Raw genomic sequence first — 22,123 nt, forward strand, 5'->3', positions numbered from 1 at the left:
TTTTTCCCCACCGACACTGATACAGCGCCATTGTTCCTCTTAGCAACACCACTGACACAGGGACATTTTTTCCCTACAGTGACACCACCGACACAGGGACATTTTTTTATTTATTTTTTTTGCCGCTGTTAGCTTATTATTTGTGGACTTCGTGATTTGCTAGAATGGATGCACAAGTCCCTTCCACAAGTATTCCTGCTCCTGTCCTGTTAGAACCTCCTGAGTGCAGACCTAATCCTCCCAGTCTCCTGCCCTGTCTAGGGCCTACGTGCTGTTGTACCACAACTATTGGTTTCAGTGCATGCCACAAACATTACATACATTTTGCTCTACATTCCACTACAAGCCCTGCCAGATAGGCATATAGGTCTGGTGGTGCTTTGATGTAACTGACTCAAGCACCTGAGAAGAAATACTTGGTAGAGAAAACTTTTAGACAACACTCTATTGAACTTTGTATGGTGGTTTCTTTGTACGGTGGATTCTTTTTGTCATTTTCTTTTTTTTAATATAATCTTTATTTTAGTTTTAGACATATATAAAACATACAAAAACAAAAACCAGGTGATCTTGGACATCCACCCTACGTCATGTATCCAAACAGATAGTATAGCATACATCGTAAATCACCTTGATGGTGCACAGGAGAGTATGAAGTAGAAAAAAACCTAACATAAAAAGAAAAAAAAACTCAAAAGTGCTGCATAACCTGGGCTGCAGATGGCAGCCGGGATCAGCAATATCTCAAGTAACAATGTTGGTCAGAGACCAACCCAGCAGGAAAATGGGGGCCATACTGACCATAGTAATGGTCAGGACAATAATCAGTGGGCCATTTTGTGTGAACACCACACGGGCGGGGGGGTTTGCCCTGGTGTCCACAATACAGTCAATCGAATGTCTAAAACCACCAAAATGATAGTTTAAAATTGTCTTCTGCAAACTTAGTATAGAATCCCAAACACCGAATATCTCCTATGTGCAACGTGAGCAATAAACAAACACAAAAATTTAAATGGGAGGTAAGGGGGGAGAAAGAGTTGGAGGCATTCTTATGCCTTCTTAAATCCACCAGACCACTCCCACCAGCATGCACCACTGCACAGAATAAAGATTAAAGCAATAACAAACATGAATAGACAGATTACAACTTTGAGATCAGGTAGGTAACCCAAAGTTAGAGTCTACTCATTTCAGTAGGGCAACATCAAGGCTGAATGGGACATAGTTTGAGTCTGTGGTATGTTCTCACCAGGCCACCCAAATCATATGGAAAAGTTCTAGTGTACCTCTGCAGGTTGCTATCCACTCCTCCGCCTCCATTATCTCATTTACCTTCTTGATCCATTCCACACAACCAGGAACCTGTACCCACTTCCAGTATATTGGTATTAAAGCGGAGTTCCGGGCACAAAATCAATATTTCTTTTTGTGCCCCTCCGCTAGTTAGACATCACCTGAAAAGGAATTGGATAGTTAGTTTTTTTTTTTTGTTTATTCACCTTGTAAATGAAGATCGTAAATACTCACCTCAGAGTACTTCCTCCCTCAGCGCCGCGGCTCCGCTGTCACTTCCTGTCTCGCGATGATTCCTGGGAGCTGAACGTCATAGCTCCCAGGAATCAATGCGACGGCACCGGCCCCGCTCGTCACTTCTGGGCGACGCCGCATTCCCCTGCTAAACAGCTTCTGGGCATGCCCAGAAGCTGTGGAGGAATGCGGCGCCGCACCGGAAGTGACGAGAGGGGCCGGTGCGGGCGCATTCTGGGACAAGAAGACACGGAAGAAGACACAGAAGAGGACCGCGCCGGCTTCAGCTGCCCACAAGAGAGATGGAAACGCTGTGGAAGAAATTTTATAAGTAAGTATTTCTTCTAAAAGGTAAGTGCGAACCAGGACAGATCAGAGGCTAGCCATTGTGGAATGTGCTAGCCCTGACTGTCCCGGGGGTATGTTCAGTGAAAAATGACTTATGTGCCCGGAACTCCGCTTTAATCGCTTGGCAGCATTTAAAAAATACAGTAAGGGATGTTGTTTGTTTTGGCCAAGCGGGAGAGTGGGCGCATGGAGGACGAAGTGAACTGGAGACAGAGGGGTATCAATGACCAGAATTTTCTCCATCTAAGTCTTAACATCCACCCAGAAAGTCTGAATTGCAGGACACTCTCACCATATGTGTAGAAGTGTGCCACACTGGTCACAACCACACCAACAGAGATCAGAAACAGAGGAGTAGACATGTGCCAGAGCAGTAGGAACACGATACCAACGTGTCAGAATCAAATAATTGTTTTCTTGGGTTTTAGAATCTACAGAGCTAGAATGGATCAGCTGCTATAGGTGAGCTAATTGGTCCCCAGAGAATTTGCACCCTAAATCGCGTTCCCATTCATGGATATAAGCTGGTTAACTGTGGGAGAGGCCAGGGTGAGCATTATTTAGACCATATTCCTATTTTGTCCCTAAACCTGGTTAGGAGTGGGAAGATATTCAAGCGGCAGTAGTCTGTAATAGTTGGGGATATAATGATTCCTAAATATTTGAATTGAGTTACCACCGGCACCGGGCAAAAGGTAGATAAATGAGGATCACATAACTTGGTTCAATTGCAGCAGGGCTGACTTAGACCAGTTAATGGTAAGGCCAGAAAATTCTCCAAATGCAGTGATGATGTGCATCAAAGCCCTCAAAGAGGGGCCTGTGTCACCCAACAGCAACAGCATATCATCAGTGTACAGTAATATTTTCTCATGATGAGGCCCATACTGAAAACCTACCACCGAGGCACTGGTTCGAATCGTGCCGCCAGAGGCTCTATGGTCAGGGTGAACAGTAAAGGGGACGGGGGCATCCCTGCCGGGTCCCCCTCTGTAGGTAAAATGGTGAAGATATCCTGCCCCCCTTCCGAATGACCGACTGCGGGGCCTGGTACAGTAAATGCACCCATGCGATACAAGTCTCACCAAAGCCAAATTTTGCCAGGACCGCCCAGAGATAGTCCCACTCAACACTATTAAATGCCTTGTTGGCATCAAGAGACTGGAGTGCCCGTGAACCCATATTATCCAATATTGTTTGCATGTTAACATATAACCTCCTGAGATTGACCGCTGTAGACATGTTGGGCATGAACCCTGCCTCGTCATCATGTACTATGGTGGCAATAATTATTTATTATAATAATAAATAATAATAATTATAATTATTCAATCTTTTAGCGAGAACTTTGGCTAGAATCTTTATATCAGACTGTAAAAGAGAGATGGGTCTATAGGGTCTATAGGAGTTAGGATCCAACGGGGGTTTATCTGGCTTCAAAAGTAAAATAACACTAGCCCAGGACATAGATGGCGGCAACCTCCCACACCTGCGAGTCTCATTAAAGACCCTCAGCAGTCTCAGAATAGTTCAGAAAGACCTCCATGGGTAAGCCATCATCCCCTGGTGCCTTGAAGGCCGGAAAAGAGCTAGCCGACTCCTGAAGCTCCTCCACTGTAATGGAAGCATCCAGATCCAGTTTATGGACTGATTTATTTAATAGCTATTTGTTTTCAGAGCTGTATTTTGTGTATTTGATATTTACTTTTTAGGCTGGTTATATACATACAGCAGCTGTGTCACTTTTTTTGGAGGGTTTATTGATACTTGATTATTATTCTATATTGTTTATTATTATATATTGATTTTTTTATTTATTATTTTTGTTCATAGCGCCGAAGTGTATATTGAGCTTTTTTCCTTTTTTTTTTGACAACATTAAGTTTGCATCACTGCTCTGCAGAGTAGAATTACATTCTCAGCTAAATGTTTCATATTCAAAGCAGCAACATCAGTTTTAAAACTCTTCAGGGCTGGCTTAAGGGCAAAGCAACCAAGGTGGTCACCTTAGGCCCCCACAATAACCACTGAACACCAATGCTGGGACTTTCCTAATTCCTCTTGATGATGGGGCACTGTTATTCCCATTGATAACTACAACTGGGCACCTTTTCTGCCACTGACAACAAAGATGGGACACAATTCTTTCCAATGACACCAAAAATGGGGTATATTCTTCTGCTCGCTAATGTCAAGGCATTTTACTCCCACTTCCCACCAATGCTGGGACATTTTAACTCTTACTGACCACCGACTCTGGGGCAATTTTCATTCACAGACACTAAGGCATTTTTTTCCTCTCACTGGCCACATATACTGGGGTATACATCATCCTGTCCTATCTCCAGGACAGGAAGTAAAAGGAAATCTTCCCAGTGAGGCAAAATAATTTGACCTTTCTTTACTCTATTAAAGTCTTTGTTACCCCAACATTTCATGTACTCAAATGAAAAAGTATCCTGTTCTCTTTGTATTGCTGCCTTTGTGGGAAATCCCTGGTGTTCCTGCTAGTCCCTATGCTTTCCTATTAAAAACTGACCACACTAAGCAGTAGAACACACAGTTGTCAGTTCTCTAGCTGTGCTGGAAATTTAGAGTGCTCTCCTCCAATGATCATACTTGTCCAGACATCCCCCGACCCCAGCCTTTCACTGGGAAGCTCAGTGTGCTGTTGTTTTTCCTCTCCTAGCTCTTATTCAGCTGGGAACAGAGGGTAAGTGATCATTTGTAAAAAGTGTAAAAATGGGAATTTATATATATATATATATATATATATATATATATATATATATATATATATTTTTTTTTTTTTTTATCTATATACAAATGTTTTGCATTTTATTATTATTTTACACTGAACGGGTTGTTTTACAAGGTGATAGTTTACAATCACTTTAAGTTCTCAATCTAAAATTACAAACATTTTTAGCTCTACACTTTAAAGATTATGCAATACATATGATTTAACATTTGTTACTTCTGTCTTACCCTTATTTAAGGCATCAGATGGGTTTTACAATATGAGCAGTAAAGAACGTGGGATCTGCCTCATCATAAATAATTTTAACTTTGAAAAGTCAAGTCAGAATGATGCTCGATGTGTACTAATGGAAAACAGGATTGGAACAGAAAAAGATGAAAGTAAGAGTAACATAAAACTGGATCTACATCTTTATTATAAGAAGTTAGGCTAGCTAAATTATTTTGCGTACACATGATGAATTATAATTAAAAAATAATAATAATTTTAAGAAAAGAAATCATGGCAAAAATAACCCATACTTCTAAATAAGGTTTTCACAAGTGTTATTGGCTTCTTAACGGAACACTGTCAATGGAGGTTGCCATTTCTGAATTCTCCTTTTTAAAATGGTACTTCTCTGGCTGTCATCATGATGGTTTGACTTTAGAGCTGTTTTGTGTGCTAACCTGGAATAAATATAGAAATACGTATGTAGCACCCTTGTCTTAATGCAAGGTTGCTGTTAAATTTAGTTTGCTGGGCCTTAACTAGCTTGGCTGTAATTTTACTGTGGTTAATTGGACTTCCTCTCTTAATCTGGTTTGACTGCGTTTCTCCCTTCCGTCAGTAGGTGGCACTGTTGCCTCTGACTCTAGTGTGAGAATTACAGTTAAACAAACTGTTAATGTCCATGTGTCTCTCAGCCAATTACAGTGTCACTACGGCATTCTGGGAGATCTTATTTAAAGGATGGGAGGTCCAATAATCGCTCTCTTCCCGCCCGGACCCCCTTGGGGGAGGGTGTGTGCTGCTGTTTGCTGCTGACTAGGCCTGAAGCCTGAGGCCTGGTCAGATACCTGGGATTCTGCTGAGGAGAGCCAGCGACCCACATGGGAAAGATCATCCACAGACATCCAGTAACCTGTGTGAGTAACCTGCCTGTTTCTTATGGAGGACAGCTGTCCAGACAGTACAGCCCACAGAAAGGGATTGTGTCTAGTGGAGAGAAGATGTCTCCCAGATCAATCTGAAGCTCATGGATACCTAATGATTCTCAAGGTCTGCTATCCTGTACTGCTGTCTGAATACTTGTCTTTTGCAATGGGAGTCTGCCTAATAGACTGTTCTTAAAGGGTGTCCTGGACCCTACCCCTCTCTCCCCCGGTTTATTCTTGTCCTGTTGAGAAGAAATAAACTATTCTTTTACTTCAGCATAAAAGTGACTGGCGCCCAGCATTTATTTTACCTGCATCACTACCCACCATGCCTGACAATCCACACCCACAGGAGGTATGTAGCCCCTCTCTGCCTCTGAAGGTCATCACTAGGCCCTAGGGGGTTCTGGGGGGTCCGCTACATCTGGCGCCCAACGTGGGGCGAAGCGGTATTTTTGTGGTGGTCGCCTATAGCAACCGCGCAGGAATCACCGTTTGGCTCCGTGGGAGAGTGGCAAGTAACATCTTTTATACCTCAAAGACTGTGTTTTGTCCTTTTAACAACGTGGGAAGAACCTAACTGTCTCTTTGCTCTGGGGAGAGTGTCAGCCTGGTCTTTTGTCACTTTACGCCAGGGCTGAAGGGGTTAAGGCAGACTCCAGAAGATTTTTGGCGCCGCAAAGGAAAAGAGGCGGGCGCTGAAGATTTTGCTGAGCAGCTGGACCAATCCCTTGGCAGGGGGAGGGGTCGCTGTTCCCACGCGGAGGAAATTAAACCGCGCTTGTGTGCGCAGTTACCTGGCTGCACGTGTTGGAAGAGTGTGAAGATGGCGCACTTTGGAATTCCTTCTTCTGACCTGAGAGTGTTTGTGCCAGGCATCGGTTCTAGCCCCGCTGGGCTGAAGGAAGTCATCACTGACACCGGGGTGCGGTACACACCTAAAGGGAACCTGGTGCTGTACACGGCTGGAGGCTACGAAGCGATCGGGCTGACATGTGTGAAATGTTCTGGACTGGCTACTAGTATTCGGCCCTGGATCACCTGCGGAAGTTGCGGGGAATCGCTGTTGGAGGTAGTCTCACCGGCCTTATCACCCCGGGTGCTGCAAGTGGACTGGCTCAAATGTGTTGCAACTGCTGATTCCGGACCGGCTCCAGTGGTCACTGCTACCGTTGCTCTACCTGCTGAAGCTCCTGTTCCTTCTACTTCTTCAGCTACAGTGACCGCTTCAATGCCGGACATCCCAGTGACCTCCCGCCGTGGTCGCGGTCGAGGTCGCCTACTTGCTTTAATGATGGGACCACCGGAAAAGAAATCGCCTGAACCTGGTAAGCCTGATGTGGGTGAGGGTGGCGTACCTGTTGGGACTGTGAGGCCAGTGTCTTCCTTGGGAGCAGAGTCAGGAGAGTCTGTTGCTATAATTTCCCGGTCTAACCTGCTCCCAGCTGAAGAGTTCTCCGCAGAGTCAGACTCTGATATAATGTCTGACGAATCTCAGAACTGTTCTCTGACACTGTGTCATTTTGTGAAAATTGGTCTGATAGTGAGACTGAACCGCAAGTTGAGCCTACAAAGGAGGATGTCCATTCACCCAATATGACCTCCAGTATTAGGCCTACCTTGCCTTTGCCTGCAAGTCATGAATCTGGTCCTGCAAGTGTCCCTCCAAGACCAGATACAGTTGCAGGGTATCCTGTCAAGTGTGCTCCAGATACACCTGTGTTGCTTGGCTATGGAGACCCTAGAATCTTGTCAAAATTGTCTAAGTTTCAGCGAATTGTGATGAAGAAAATAGCTGAGGAATATGGCTATTTGTATCCTTATGTGCCAGAGTCTCTTGTAGCTGAAATTCAAGACAAGCGGGCTCAATGGATTGACAGTGCAATCAGAGATTATCTGAGAATTCCTGTATACCAAAAATCTCTGAGTTATCACCCAGACAAGCAGAACAGTACACTAAAGTTCTGAAAACCTGGGACTATGGCCGTCATATATACCCGGATTGTGTCATTATAAGGAGGCCCAATCAAGCTGATGCAAGGCTTTACATCACCAACATTGGATCTTCTGGGAAGCCTATTCAACTGCCTGATCCACGATACTACTGGTGATGTATAAGGTCTGAATCTCTGTGTCAAAATCCTATGGAGTACAGCTATGTGATGTCAAGTTTGAAGCTGTATCTGTCTCACCAGAAGCTGTTCTTCATTTAAAAGTTGCTTTGGGGACACTCCTGTCTGTGCTATGCTACTGCTGGGCTGTGTTCTGAATTGCCAGCAGCTACAGGAGGTGCCCTGAAAAGTGACATGCTGACCGGTCTCTTTTCATTGTCAGCGTGTCTTGCTTATGGAAAAGGTGAGATGTAATTACATATGCAGTGGGACTTTGTTGCTATGGAAGTGAATCAGCAAAGTTCATGATGATGATAGTCCTCTGCAATTTTGTGTGGCTGTGTTGCTCCTGGAAGTAGCCATGCAAACAAGCTCAAGTTAAATACCTGCTGGCTTATGCTTTTGAATGGTCAGCATGCTTCCCATCCAGGTGTGAAGAAAACTAGCCTCAGCCTCCTGGAGAAAACGGCTGATGCTATCTTTCAGTTATTGGTGTTGCCTGTTTGCAACACTACCGTCAGTTTGGTACAGTTGCTGGACTCAAACTTTCCTAGAAAGGAGTGTGTTTTCCTATTTTTGAAACCTATGCAATAAGTTAAAGTGCCTGCTGGACTTTGGTGTAACAGAGCCAGCAAGAAATGATCTTCAATAGCAATGTTGGTGCACAGACTATTGGGACTCTGGGGTCACAGAGACCTTGTAAAATAGTTAGTTAGTCAGGTAGGCTGTGCTATAGGAAACCGACAAGTCTCTCACCTGCATTTTTGGAACTCATGGACTGAAAAGTTTTTTTTTGTGATGCAAAGTGTTTTCTGTTTCTCCACTAGATGGCGTGAGAATGTCTATCCTAGTGAGCAGTAAAATTTTATACTATTATTAAAATAGTTTAAAGTGGATTATTTTCTCTGATGTGTTGGCATGTTTCGGGGGATGTGCCCTCATCTGGGGGTTGGCCTCCTTCTCCTAACCCCTCGAGGTTGGCACCTTCTCTCTGACATGCAATATTTTGTATATATTCATGGTAAATTGAGTAGAGTATTAGGATGTGATAAAATGTGTTTGCTTATTAAAATCTTGTTTCCCTCGGCTGAGGTTAAACAACATTTTAGAAGCATATATGTCTATAGTATAGTAGTTGATATTACGAGTATGTTACTAATTTTTCATACCCACAGCGTTCTCTCTCGGCTGAGGTGAGACAGTGCCTTTGGTGAGTATGGGTTTTGTCTTATAACACTGCAGGATGTACTGACAGTCAGTTAGTCAGTTAGGAAGTATTGTAATGTGCATTTTGTTTCATATTTTTGCTTCGTGTGGAATGCCACACGTATTTGTACACCAAAGTTTAACCTTTTCCCTTTTTCACCCTTACCCATCCATTTTTGCCAGGACATCCACTCTCAGGCTTGAGAGTCTCTGTCTCTGCAGACTCCGAGGACGTAGTCTCCTTGGCAGGGGGAGTGTGTAGCACCCTTGTCTTAATGCAAGGTTGCTGTTAAATTTAGTTTGCTGGGCCTTAACTAGCTTGGCTGTAATTTTACTGTGGTTAATTGGACTTCCTCTCTTAATCTGGTTTGACTGCGTTTCTCCCTTCCGTCAGTAGGTGGCACTGTTGCCTCTGACTCTAGTGTGAGAATTACAGTTAAACAAACTGTTAATGTCCATGTGTCTCTCAGCCAATTACAGTGTCACTACGGCATTCTGGGAGATCTTATTTAAAGGATGGGAGGTCCAATAATCGCTCTCTTCCCGCCCGGACCCCCTTGGGGGAGGGTGTGTGCTGCTGTTTGCTGCTGACTAGGCCTGAAGCCTGAGGCCTGGTCAGATACCTGGGATTCTGCTGAGGAGAGCCAGCGACCCACATGGGAAAGATCATCCACAGACATCCAGTAACCTGTGTGAGTAACCTGCCTGTTTCTTATGGAGGACAGCTGTCCAGACAGTACAGCCCACAGAAAGGGATTGTGTCTAGTGGAGAGAAGATGTCTCCCAGATCAATCTGAAGCTCATGGATACCTAATGATTCTCAAGGTCTGCTATCCTGTACTGCTGTCTGAATACTTGTCTTTTGCAATGGGAGTCTGCCTAATAGACTGTTCTTAAAGGGTGTCCTGGACCCTACCCCTCTCTCCCCCGGTTTATTCTTGTCCTGTTGAGAAGAAATAAACTATTCTTTTGCTTCAGCATAAAAGTGACTGGCGCCCAGCATTTATTTTACCTGCATCACTACCCACCATGCCTGACAATCCACACCCACAGGAGGTATGTAGCCCCTCTCTGCCTCTGAAGGTCATCACTAGGCCCTAGGGGGTTCTGGGGGGTCCGCTACACGTAGTTCTGACATTTTTATGGCACTCATTTTTAATCGAGTAAGGGAGAGTGATAACCCCTGTCAGATTTTTTTTCGCCATCTGTGTCCCTTCACTCTATATCCCATAGCCAAACAGGAAGTGAGAAGAAATCCCTGCAAATTAAATCTTAATTGTCAAAAGGAAGATAAGAGACACCAGACCCAACAATGCAGACTGGCTGAAGGCCACTATAAAAGCAACCTGGGCTTCCATACCACTTCATCAGTGCCACATGCTGTTTGCCTCCATGCCAAGCCACATTGACACAGTAATTCATGCAAAAGGAGCCCCGACCAAGCATTGAGTGCATGCTTTACTGTACATGTATTTTAGTGCGCCAACATTTCTGTATTAAAAATACTTTTTTTTTATTGGTCTTATGTAATATTCTAATTTTCTGAGATACTGAATTTTGGGTTTTCACTAGCTGTAAGCCATAATAATCAAAACTTAAAGGAAATGCTTGGAATATATCACTCTGTGTGTAATGAATCTATATAATATATGAGTTATATGAGTCTCTACAGGTGGGACCACCTTAGAGTTAGCCAGTCAGGATGTTTGCATTGTATTTTTCTTTGTTTTTCTCCACCAGGTGAGTTTATTTGGTGGGGGGTGCATCAGTTATCATGTACAGTACCTTAAACTGTGTATTATACATGTACAGCAGAGTGTAAAGATATATTTTTTCACGCAAATGTATTTGTAAATTCATTTTTCCCTTTTCCCCCTCTCCAGGTTTGTGGGATAGGAGGATTTTAATAGGAGGCGGCTGCTTTAGAGTCAGAGTCTGACTCATTGTGGTGTGGGGTGGGTGTAGCACCCTACAGGTAGGTGCTAGGTAAATGCATAGTAGGCCTTGTCTGCCTAACAGCAGGGCCATGTTCTTTTTGTGAGGTAGGTTGTCATGGCTCCCAAGTGTGTCTCTTGAGAGGGGAGTCTCCCCACTGGCTCTGTTAGAGGCTTCTGATAGGGCAGTGGAGGAAACCCAATCAGAGATACATTCAGGCTTCTATTTACCCCAAGAGGCAGATTCTGCCGCAGAGGATTCTGGGGAAGGGTATAAGTCTGAAGGGGGCGAGTGACTTGGCGTCTTTGGTGGGAGCAGAGTCCCAGGAGGGAGAGAACCTGTCTCTCCTCCTGTCTGAGGAAGTGGATGTCTCAGGGTGTCGCCTGAGAATCCAGAGAGTGCTGAGTTGAGCTTAGGGAATCCGGTGTGTCGAGAACCAGCAGAGAGCGAGAGAGGTCCAGTCCTAGGAAAGCCTACACAGGTGGTGAGTACTGAGGATTGCCCCTGGAGGTCTGCCTGAAGTGTTAGAGGAGACCGCTCCGGAGGAGGTTCTGGGATCCAGTGCCAGCTAGTTGGCAAGGGGGTACTTAGGTTGAGGACACTGAAGTAACAGAGGGGGTACATAGTCAGTGGACCCTGAAGAGCTAAAAGTGTAAAGGGGGCGCCTGCAGTTTGAGAGTTGCAGCCATACAGGAATTCACAACAAGCTACCTCAAGCCAGCGCAAGGCTGGAGGGGAGTAGTCAGTGACTTTGCAGTGCAGCAGTGTCAGCAGTTCTATGCTCCACAGTCCTGAGTCTTTTGGACTTAAAGTCAAGGATTCAGCACTTCTTTCAAGTTACAGTGTGTTCTAAGCGTCAGTGAGCGTTGGCTAGCGTCAGCTGGCGTCAAAGCAGCGTTAACAGACATCTTTCTGGATAAAGTCCCAAGTTGTACTTAGTTGAGCCTAAAGGAGTTTCCCACTCATTCCCTTCTCCCATCCCCTTAAATACAATAAAACAACAAAGAAAGATGCCAGAGTTGTCAATGTCTCAGTTCTCACACCCAGGGCCGCAGCTCACATGGGCTGGAGAGGTAACCGGTAACGATGGCAGACCCACATCAGGCTGAATGCCTGGAAAACCTGCTACATTTAGATTGTGACTAACACCATAGAACCCCCTCCAAAAGGTGGAAAATTTCATGTTTTGCTTTGTTAACCCATGTCAGTGCCATGTGTAATGGAATGCAAGACCAGTGTATGGACAAGTTAGTAATGGTTTCCAGTCTAAATTAAGTTCAAAGAAAAGCCACTTAAAGTGAGAAATACTCACCTTGTTCCAGCGATGTTGCCAATAAATCCCTTGCTGGCCACTGTCATCTTCTCCCTGGCTTATGCTGGGTGTCAGGTTCTCGACTTGTTGATTGGTCAGTGGTGGAATAATGTTGCCCTGCACATGTGTGAGAGAGTGTTCATTTAATAGAAGACTGCAAGCAGGCGGGTAAGTGTTGGTTATTGTAGAACAGACATTGCACGTCTCTTTTGCAATGGAGAGTTGCCTGCTTGCAGGTTTTTTATTATTTACCTTTAGTTCCGCTTTTATTCTTCTTCCTTTTCTAAGCTTGGGAGTATAAGAAATAAGGAGCAGTAAGTTCAGGCCTCGTTTGGGAAGAAGATTATATGTGTGTTTGTGGAAACCTGATCAGCTCAGGAGCAGGTAATGCTTAGAAGAAAGTTGGAAACCTGGTGGTGAAAGTTAACCTCTCATGGAGCACATGCCAGATGACAAGGGCCATGGGTGTTTGGTCAGACTCCTGGAGCCCTAATCTGGACCACATTAAAGCACAGGCCTGTGTAAGAAGTGCTCCAGATGTAAGTGCTTAGTATGGATTATGGTCAGGGGTATGCGGGATCTGAGACCAGCATCCACGCACGTGATGTCTGTGTAGACTTGGGCATTAAATATTATAGGAATAACCCTTGAAGCCCTGTTTGTAGGTGGGGCCCCAGCTGCATATTCAGACATGTGAGTCAGAACTGGGCAGCCTCTTACTCCCTTTTGTGTATTCCAAACAGAAAGTAAACAGAAATATCCTCAATTGCACACATCATATTACTAAATAGGGGTTTTAACTGTTCCTTGCTCAAACCTTAACTAAAAAAGTTTAAGCTTTATATATGCTTTAAGAGGTTTGTACTGTTTTTACATTTTTTTTATGGACTATCATGGGATTACTTTAGTTAAAGCATGTTCGGGATGCATATTCTGTTTTTCTTGAATTGTATACCATAAGAAATCTCATTTTCTTTTGTAGAGTTACTCAGTGAAGTGTTTTCCAATCTTAACTTCCATGTTGAGGTGAAGAATGACCTTGAAGGAAATGAGATTCTCGACACTGTTCGATCTTACAGCATGAAGAACTATGAAAAAAATGACTGTTTTATCTGCTGCATTATGTCTCATGGAAACAAGGGATTTGTTTATGGAACAGATGGACGAAGTGTAGCCATCAGGGACCTTACCTTTTGTTTCAGAAGATGCTCATGCCGCTCATTGGACGGGAAGCCAAAACTCTTCTTTATCCAGGCATGTCAAGGGAGTGAAACTCAGACATGTGTACCTGTGGAATCAGATGCCTGTAATGTCTCACAAGACACTGTGACACAAGATAACCTAATTCCAGGTGAACCAGATTTCCTGCTTGGGATGGCCACCGTATTTCACTGCTTAGCTTTCCGAGACCCTAATGAGGGCTCCTGGTACATTCAGTCTCTCTGCAAAGAGCTCATTGAAAATTATCAGAGGTAATATGAAATGCTATGTTTTTTTTTTCTTTTCTGTAAGGTACTTACAGCCATTAGATGACACTTGCCCAGTCTGATTTGATCAGGCAATGATTTCATATGGATGTGGGTCAGGAAGATGTTTGGAAAATGCTCTTGACAGGTTTAATCTTTGCAAGTCACTATGGTTCATATAGCTCCACCAATTTGTTGCCATTACCACTCTCTTATGTAGGAGGAAAGTTGCCTGTTAAAGCAGGATGAAGGATGACTGCTAAAGAATGTAGCTTTAGCTTCTAGCCTCAATACTTTCCAAGCCACTAGCCAGGAACAAGCATGCAGCCAATGAATTGATAGTGAAGTCTGAAGTCTTGACCTGCATCCTTTGGATGAACCCATTAGACAGGCCACTAGTATGTTTATCCATGACAGCCTACATCACAGGTGTCAAACACAAGGCCCGCGGGCCAAATCCGGCCCTCCAGGCCATTTCATGTGGCCCTTGCACCTCTCCTGCAGCTGCTGCATCTCCCTCATCTCTGCCCCCACCTTGTCTCCGCAGACGGCAGCAGAGAGGAGAGAACTCCTCTGCCAGATCCTGTGCTTCCCCCTGCAGCTGCAGAGAGGACCTACCCCCCCCCCCAACTTAGCAGTTGTCAGCAGAGAGGAGGACACAACTCCTCCTGCAGATCCTGCATCTCTCTGTGCAGCTGTAGCACCCCCTCCTCTCTGCCTCCACTGGTCTCGTCATTCAGCAGACTCCAGCCCTCCTCCAGACCCTGCAGTTGCTGCTCTGCCTCCAGCTTCTTCCTCCAGCTTCTTCCCAGCAGCAGCACATGTTAAGGGGATGCACTGTGATGTAAGGGTGAGTGGGGGCTCTTGAATTCTGATAGGGGTGGGCTACAGATAGAACCGGCCCTCTGAAGGCGACCATAATGCTGATGCAGTCCGCGATGAAATTAAGTTTGACACCCCTGGCCTACATATTTCCCAAGTCCTTGTTTTGTTAAGTAGAACTCCAGGCAAAGGGCCAAATACACATATGAAATACATATTTGGGAGCTGTTTTACCTGCCAAAAGGTTTATAATTCTAATTCAAATTATAATTTATAATTAGCACACTCAACTCTCTGTCACTCTGCCCTCTTCTCCTATCCACATGTTCCTTGTTGGCACATAAGCACAGCAGAATGCATTGGCTCCTTGTGCGGCCTCTCCATCCCCCAGTCTGAGCTCTGCTATACAGGGACTACAAGTGGCTGATACTAAGTCAAAGTCAGATACTTATGCTGCTTGCAAATGCATTTGAATAAAAACAGGCAAATTTACCCTATTCTATCTGTTGTTAATCTTACAATGAGTGCATAATATCAAGTACTAAAAAATGTTCTGATTTCACCATGGTGCCACAGATGCCCACAATATTTCAGTCATACACTGGATGTTTAAAGTAAAGCTGACGTTTAGGCATGGCAAATTTTTCTCTAGCTTCGACCAATGTAAGTTGATAGGTGCTATACCTGTGGGATCCCTAGTGTAGGTGGAAATGACTGTAATAGGCACACAGGGATCTCCATTAGCTTCTGTCCTGTGCTGAGCTGCATTATGGGGAGAGGAGGGGCTATGACTCCACAATCTCCATCTCATCCAGTCAGAGAATGCTTTGCATTCATTGAGAAAATTCAATATTGAACGACTTGCCCTCCAGAAGGTTTTACCACCTCCATGACCAGGCCATTTGTTGCTATTCGGCACTGGGCTATTTTAGCTGGCAATTGCTTGGTCATGCTACACTGTAATTGAATGAAATAAAGGTGCGCTGACAATTAATGGTGGTAAAGCTGCAACCAAGAAACTGTGCCAAGTGAAATATGTGTTGTAATTGATTGGTGCGCTAAATACAAAAAAGTGACTGGAATGTATCAACAAATATAACAATATATAAGGTTGACAAAATAAGTGACTCTTCTAAATATGGGTCCAAAATTATCAAGTCCGTCAAAGTGTTTCCAAACTGTGTTAAAAAGTTCAAATAAATAGTGACTTGTAATTAGGTGCTGAAGTGATTTCCAAAATAAAGTGACATCCGCGTGAACTGAGATTCCCACCACCAGCTGGTTATTCTTCTTACCAGATGTAAATATATCTTAAGCAGTATAACACCGCAAATATCATTATCAGTGAGGCCTGACGGTCAATCATTGGCAAGGCATGCTGATCGGCTTGTGCTGTAACAAATCACAGCAAAGCCGGGTCGGTAGGCACACGTATCACGTGCTAGGTATGTGATCCAGCGCAGAGAAGCCACTTTGCTGCCGTACTTCTACGTTAGGTGGTCAGCAAGCTGATATGCCTACATAGCCTGATTGGTGCCTGTGCTGAGCGAGCGACCTCTTGTGTTCAAAATGTAGCAGCGCAGGCTCTCAGCATGGGACCCAGAAATTAGGGAAGGTCACTGTAGTAGTCATGCCTGCTACAGGGATTTCCAGCTACCACGGGGACCCCACAGGCATGGTACATAGATACTTACATTGGTCCAACTGGACCAATGTAACTATGTAAAAATTGACATACCTAAATTTCAGCTTTAAAACTGAATTCCAGGTATGGCTTTTTTTTTTGCACAGTTATATTGGTCCAGCTTGAACCGATGTAAGTATGCATGTCTCATACAGCGCCTGGATGATCCCCATAGTCGTCATGATTTCCAGCTTTCATGGGGATAGGCTAGGTATGACACATGCATACTTACATTGGTCCAAGCTGGACCAATGAAACTATCTAAAATTATGGATACCTGGAATTCAACTTTAAGGTGTAACTTGTACCCATGTATTTGGTGACCACAGACTCTCTTTGTAGCAAGATACATAACTGTGGAAGTTAATGTGAACAGTGAACCTGTACCTAGACTATGCACATTGAAGTGTTTACATATTCTGAAAAAGCAGTAAAATCACTTTTAAAACATTCCTCATCCACCTCTTTAGCTATAGGCACTGTGAAGAAGTGCATGTTTAAAGTGCACAACAGAGGTATTTAAATCACAGCTACTCTTCTCATATTTTCTATAGCAGCAATGATGTCAGCCCTACAGCTTTCCAGTGTTAACCTCAGTCGCTTGCAGGCTGTTAAAAACTGACTGAAGCCCAACTTTGGCGTCTATGTTGTGATCTCTTTTACTGCTTTTTAACAAGGTATAGACATTAAAGCCCATAGTTTGGGTACAGATACACTTGGTCAGCTAAGCCAAGAAACCAAATAGTGTTTGAGCAAGTCAGGTAAACTTGTTCTGTATAGAAAAGACAGTGTCAGTCATTCATATGTATGGAAGGACTGCCTAACAAACACGGCAGAAAGCAGTCTGAATGCTTTCATTGCACAATACTTAGCCATCCCAACAATTCTGTTAACATAGTTAACATGTGAGTATAGCTGCAATTTAAAGCATCCTTTAACAAAGCTTTAACCAAGTTTAAAGCCCAACCCCCCCCCTCCCCCGATGAAGCCTATTAAATGTTTGTTTAATCACTTAAGCCCCGGAAGATTTTACCCCCTTCCTGACCAGGGCCTATTTTGCGATTCGGCACTGCGTGACTTTAACAGACAATTGCGCGGTCGTGGGACGCTGTACCTAAACTAATTTGACGTTCTTTTTTTCCCACAAACAGAGCTTTCTTTTGGTGGTATTTGATCACCTGTGCGATTTTTTGATCATGCGCTATAAACAAAAAAAGAGCGTCAATTTTGCAAAAATAACAATATTTTTCACATTTTTTTATATGAAATTCCCCCCAAAAAAAATGTAAAAATCAAAATTTTTTAACATTTTCGGCCAATTTGTTTTATGCTACATATGTTTGGTAAAAAAAAAATCGCAAAAAGCGTATTTTGATTGGTTTGCGCAAAAGTTATCGCATTTACTAACAAAGGGAAAGATTTTTGTCATTTTTGTTGTTTTTTTCTTTAACGCGTAATGGCGGCGATCTGTGATTTTTTTTGCGGTACTGCGACATTGCGGCGGACAGATCGGACCCTTGACTGACATTTTTGACACTTTTGGGGTTACCAGTGACATTTCTACAGTAATCAGTGCTATACATATGCACTGTTACTGTAAAATTACACTGGCAGTGAAGGGGTTAACTTTTTTGAGAGGGAGGGGCTATGTGTGTCCCTAGGGGCGTGATTCTAACTGTGATTGGCTGTGGCTTGAGGTGTATGAACAGTGATCAACGGTCCTACATAGTAGAACCGTGTGATCACCATTCATACACAGGGGAGAATGACAGGCGGCTTGTTTACATTAGCCGCCTGCCTTTCTCCCTCTACACCGACGATCGCCGAGTGACCGGCGTACATCGGGTCCACCGGTCACACGCGCGGGGGGGGTCGCGCGATCGCTCCCTAGACCCTCACAGGCTAGCGACGTAGTACTACGTCGCTCTGCCTGTGAGGGGCTGACCGCCGCAGTAAATAGTCGTGCGGCGGTCGACAAGTGGTTAAATGTGCCGCCAGCATTATATTTTGTTGTCCCAAACTGAAGCTAAAAGGGTATTTTAGGGTTGTCCAGAGCTTATAAACTGAAGCTCATGACATTTTACAGCTTAAAATTATACAATCATAGGTGTGCTCAGCCTAATACATTAGAGTGTGCCCCCCAAAGCTCAAACACACATGCCTTTTTCAGCAGCCTCAATTGCATTGGGCAGTAAGTGAATGGGAAGTGCTCTGTGCTGAGCAGCTTCCAGTTCATTCACAAACTGAAGCATAGTAAACACGGTTTGCTAAACTTCAGTTGTGAGTGAATCTGTTCATTTAGAAAGGGAAGGGGCTGATAAATTACATATTTACTAGCCCCTTCCACCACTCTTGAAGCTGAAATATCTTCTGCAGCCACTAGGAGTAGAGGAGGGAAGCCAGCATCACTGTGAAGTGAGGGGGGGGGGGCAACACAGTGGTAAGCCCAGGCACTAGGGGGGATCTACACCACACACAGTCACAGTCATTAGGGTGTGGCACACATGGCACACACCCCTTGCGCACACCTATGTATACAATGTCTGTGAGCACAAAACCTTCAGCCCCTTATCTACTGTGAGAGCCATTGCATTGGTTTTCCATTGGTTGTGAAAGATTTAAATAATGACATTACAATGCTGATGTATGAGATAGGTAATTCTTAGCTATTATGGCATATATACATTTCATTTCACCATTTTTCCCTTTTCTTGTCTCCTAGTGGTGAGGACATCTTATCCATCCTTACAAAAGTAAATAAGCGATTGAGCGAGAAGTGTGATCCATATAAAACACAAATGCCACAACCCTGGACCACTCTCAGGAAAAAGCTCGTCTTCAAATACCAGCCAGCCCATTTTGTCACAAACTAACCCTGGTGTTTACCATAAATGTTATAAAACCTGTGAACAGTGTATGGAAAGACTGAATCTTGCTGCTTCATTTCACTAAACCGTGTCTCTTGATTCATTGATCAGGCTGTGAATTGACTGTGTAACTACATTTAGCATTCAAGTCACAGAAGAGGAATCTGGATTGTAACCATTTACACTTTACAGCATCACGCACTTCTTCAAATGAATGTGAATCCGCTGCAAGATTGCTGCTACTTTAAAAAACGATTCCACACTAGTAACAATGCCGCCCTTCCTGGCAGTCAAGCTGAAGATTCTGCTAGTCTCATCGAGGTCCCAGCTATTAATAACTGGGGGGCTTCTTCTGCTGCAAATTCCTTGAGAGCTAAAAGAGGGGTTTCATCAAGCATCTGGTCTGGAGGTTTCACTGAGGTGGCTGCCTGAGTCCAAGTCTAATGCCCCGTACACACGCATCGATTATTGGCATTTTCGGCCAACGTCCGATCGGCCGTTTTTCGGCTTGTTAGTATGATGCTTCCGACAACCGACTCCGACTTTTCGGCCGAAAAAAATCTGGTGTGCTGGCTATAACATTTTTGTTGGCCAACAACACAACGGCCGATTTTCCGTCAGTCAGTACAGATTTGGGCAGACAAAAATCTGATCAGCAAGTCTGAAGAAAAAACACAAAGAAAAAAACCAACACATGACATCACTTCTGAAGTAGATTTTTGTTGGCCGAGAAAATTTGTGTGCAGTCTAGGCACATTCCAACCAACAAAACACAACTTGGACAAAAGTCGGACGACAATCGTTGCGTGTGTACGAGGCATAAGGGACACTGTGAGTACAGACCTGAGAGACGGAAACCCTAGTGACTGTTGCTGCTGTTAACCCCTGCTGCACTAATATTAAGGCTTGCCTGGCCTGGGACATTGCTGATGGTGTCCCAGTACTATCCACTTCTGTCTGAAGGGACTGTTCTGAGAGGTAGCTGCAAACAGAAAAATGTCCTCGCATTCCTGTTCAGTGTTCTGGAGTTTCCCACAGCTTCCCTAGACCCCATCCAAGCTAATCTGCAATAAACTTTAAAACGGCAACCCCTAAAATGTTTATTGATTTAGAGGAGTGAATGTTGCTGTTTGCCTGGCTACCGCTGCCCTAGTGGGCAAAGATCCTGGGACAAAATCACTGGCCCTTTCAGGGTGAGTGGTACATGTCAATTAGACATGTGCTCTGCCCCTTGGCTAATTAGATTCTTGACTGACAGCGCACTCTACTCCAAATGGTACGAAAGGTAAAAGAATGTAATAGCTAAAGCAATGTCATAGGACATGTGATGTGCTGTGTCTTAGCTTTACCCCCTTCCGTGCCATGCTACGATGACAAATGGGACAGTGATCACATGATCTAAGTAGAAAAAGGGGGGGGGGAGTTACAAACAGCACAGTGTTTATTCATACACTATATTACCAAAAGTATTGGGACTCCTGCCTTTACATGCACAGGAACTGTTTTTTTTTTCTACAAGTCAAACTGTTCCTTTATTAAAAACATTGGTATGGAACAATGTCACATACATTACACAGCATGAAAAAGTTCATAGATAAAAAAGTACAAAATACACAAGAATAAAAGACAAAGGTAATGTAATTCCTTCCTACACAAGGGCTAGTGAAGGCTTTCCACCAGCAGCTATAGTAAGATAACCCAGACAAGGCGGCACAGCCAGTTCAGCCAGAATCGGCCCTCCAAGGCTGCCACACCCTGTCAAACTTTTTAGGGCAATTCCAAACTGTATACTATAGATAATTAAAACCCACGCTCAGGGGTGGACTGACAACTCATGGGGCCCCCGGGCAATCAGAGATCATGGGGCCCCCTGTGTCCACACTCAAGCCACACAAAGCCCCACCTACAAATTGCAGCTCAGCCACATAGAGTGGGCATTTAAATATCTACCACAGCATAGCCTGCATGGAAGTTCCTGGCTTCTTTCTGTAGTGTGTAGCCTCTCATGGGGCCCCCTATTGACCCTGGGCCCTCGGGCAGTGCCCTAATCCCCGAATGGTCAGTCCGCCCCTGCCCACGCTAAGTAAATAGTGAAATATGGATATAAATATTAGTGACTAAAATATACGTGTAAATAAATGATTCAGCTGCTGTTCACCAAGTAAAAAACTCAGACAAAAATCATTAACAAAAAACAGCGCTTGCAAAAATGACAATGCAATACATAAATTGGTGTTATGAAGAATATAAAAATATAAATGATTGGAAAGTGCACTAGTGCCTAAAATTGATATGTTCAATAAATTGTGCAATACTCTGAAAAAGGGCAGATAGTGCTGGAAAAAGTCCAATATAATGTGCAATATAATTGATGAAAAGGTTCTTGTAGTGCTGCAAATGAAAATGCTGGGGTGCTCCAAGCAACAACCAGTGCAGTGTCTCAATCCCCTTCTTTGACCCTATTCTGGTCTTTGATAACACCCTGGTAGGTGGGGCGAAATGCGTCAACGTATTTCCGGTTGCGGCAGAACCAGTGACGTTACGCTAGCAGCGTTACCGGAAGCAGTCTGTATCAGTCGGCGGTACTGATTCTTCTTTACATACGTGGCTATTTTAAAAATCTCTGTAAGTAGTACTATTGTGGGGGAATAATATATCATTCTTATGGACTTCACTATGTGGATTATTTATTCCTTTTGAGCTGCCCAGAGATATTATCCATAAGGGGTCACAGTGGCAGAGCCCCAGCATAGAAGAGATCTCCTTTGGATTTGTATCAGCCCCAAGCCTATTTGACCCTCAGTTGAGGGTCCATCGCTTCCGATGAGTTGGGTCCCAGAAGGGGATTGAGACACTTTGCACTGGTTGTTGTTTGGAGCACCCCAGCACTTTCGCTTGCAGCACTACAAGAACCTTTTTATCAATTATATTGCACGTTTTCCAGC

At 44.0% G+C, this 22,123-nt stretch overlaps 1 protein-coding gene across 1 annotated transcript in view; it reads left to right on the forward strand.

Moving 5' to 3' along the window:
* The window catches only part of LOC309557703 (caspase-8-like), a gene marked incomplete at its 5' end in the record, with an annotated part of 29,147 nt that extends 9,833 nt beyond the window's left edge, over positions 1 to 19,314 (forward strand). Inside the window, 3 exons of the mRNA XM_082260481.1 lie at positions 4,878 to 5,019; positions 13,322 to 13,811; positions 19,034 to 19,314. Of these exons, the coding sequence (XP_082116607.1) occupies positions 4,878 to 5,019; positions 13,322 to 13,811; positions 19,034 to 19,184 (783 nt within the window). The 3' untranslated portion in view covers positions 19,185 to 19,314. The remainder of the gene's footprint in view (positions 1 to 4,877; positions 5,020 to 13,321; positions 13,812 to 19,033) is intronic.
* Between the last annotated feature and the right edge of the window lie 2,809 nt (positions 19,315 to 22,123).

The sequence above is a fragment of the Pelophylax lessonae genome, assembly GCF_965119305.1.
Source record: "Pelophylax lessonae genome assembly, chromosome: 6".
NCBI lineage: Eukaryota > Metazoa > Chordata > Amphibia > Anura > Ranidae > Pelophylax > Pelophylax lessonae.